The 1,420-nt window shown below is 62.5% G+C and overlaps 1 protein-coding gene across 1 annotated transcript in view; it reads left to right on the top strand.

Annotated features, from left to right (window-relative positions):
* Window positions 1-926: 926 nt before the first annotated feature.
* The window catches only part of CCDC71 (coiled-coil domain containing 71), a 5,932-nt gene continuing 5,438 nt past the window's right edge, over window positions 927-1,420 (top strand). Inside the window, exons 1-2 of the mRNA XM_005865361.2 lie at window positions 927-947; window positions 1,048-1,416. Of these exons, the coding sequence (XP_005865423.1) occupies window positions 1,100-1,416 (317 nt within the window). The 5' untranslated portion in view covers window positions 927-947; window positions 1,048-1,099. The remainder of the gene's footprint in view (window positions 948-1,047; window positions 1,417-1,420) is intronic.

Here is a 1,420-nt window from a genome sequence, read left to right as displayed (position 1 = left end):
CAGCCCGCGGCTTCTCCCGGAGCTGGGGCAGCCCCTCGTCAGGGCAGCTCACCCCCCCTGGCCCCCGGACTGCCCGGCCTGCGTGCAGCCTTTGCTCCGCTCTCAAACCCTGGGCTCGGCCCCCAGGCCGCCTGACTGCCGACAGCTGTGTCGTTCGCATGTGCTACTCGCCGTCTTTTTAGTTTCTGTTGAAGGCGAACCTGGCTGGTCTCCATGACTCCAGTGCTGGGGCCTCCACGTGGCCTGTCGGGAACTGAGAGCAGAAGGTCTGGTGGGCAGGGAGGTTCGCCCCTGGGCTCCTGACTCGCTGCAGCTTGAGGGACGGAGATGGGCATGGACGTGGGGTGGAGGTCTGGGCCCTTGGCCAGCACTCAGGGCTTGTGTTGTCCTGCTTTCCCCTGTTCTTTCGAACTCAGAGTCACAGCCCTGACCACAGACTCCTCACCCCAAGGGTGTGTCACTCTGTCTCACGTTGGAGCCATCGCACAGGCTGCGCCCTTTGCCATGTCCATCTGGTCCCTTCCTGTTCATCACTCAGTCCCAGCCAGGGGCCGCCTTTCCCAGGAACCCTTTCCTGACCCCTTGCTGAGCTCCGCTGGGTTCCGTGTGCCCTCCCATCCACCTTGATGGTGTCTCTGTCTTGCCTTCTGTGCACGGCTCCTTGGAGACAGATATTCACTCTCGTTCCCAGGGTTGAGTCTAATGCTAGGTTTCTGGCTTCAGAAAAGACAGACTTGAATTCGAACAGGCTCGCTGAGCCCAGGTCTCTGCAGGGACACAGCGGCCGTTGGGTGGCTCTGACGAGCTTGTGGGCAAATATCCCGAAGAAGCTGCCTCTGACCCACAGGGGTCCTCTCCCACCCCCCAGCCCCCACCCTGCTGCCCGGAGGGGTCAGGAGAACATCGTTTTGCTTCGTGGAGTGGCTCACTCTGCCAGGCCTCTGTCGGTGGGTGCTCTGGGAAGTGCAAGCCCTGACTGACCTGGGTGCCTGCCCTGACCCCTGTCTCCCTGCTGTTCTTATTGACTCATTTCCTCTTGCCTTGCAGGTGCCGAGCGCTGGTTTGCAGACGACCCGGACAGGCCTGCAGTGCCAATGCCATGAGCGTGGCGCAGCATGTGGAAGAGAAAGCTGTGCACTCGTGGTCCCGGATCTCCACAGCGGGGAAGAAGGCGCTGGAGGAGGCGCTGCTGGTCTTTAACCCCATGAGCCAGGATCTCAGCGCCACCGAGGCCCAGTTGGTGGCCTTCCTGCAGGGCCTGCGAGAGGATGGCTTCCAGCCGACCATCCTGCGCAGCGGTGATGTCTACGGCTATAGTTCATGCACAGCCACACCCCCAAGCCAGACGAAGCTGCACGCTCGTGCCCCCATCCCAGCCACCACGTCACCTCCAGCCAGTGCTCCCCGAGCTGCTGTGGGG

Source organism: Myotis brandtii, unplaced genomic scaffold (assembly GCF_000412655.1).
Source record: "Myotis brandtii unplaced genomic scaffold, ASM41265v1 scaffold207, whole genome shotgun sequence".
Taxonomy (NCBI): Eukaryota; Metazoa; Chordata; class Mammalia; order Chiroptera; family Vespertilionidae; genus Myotis; species Myotis brandtii.
Note: the sequence above shows the minus strand (reverse complement) of the source record. Positions and strands in the feature narration are given on the sequence as shown.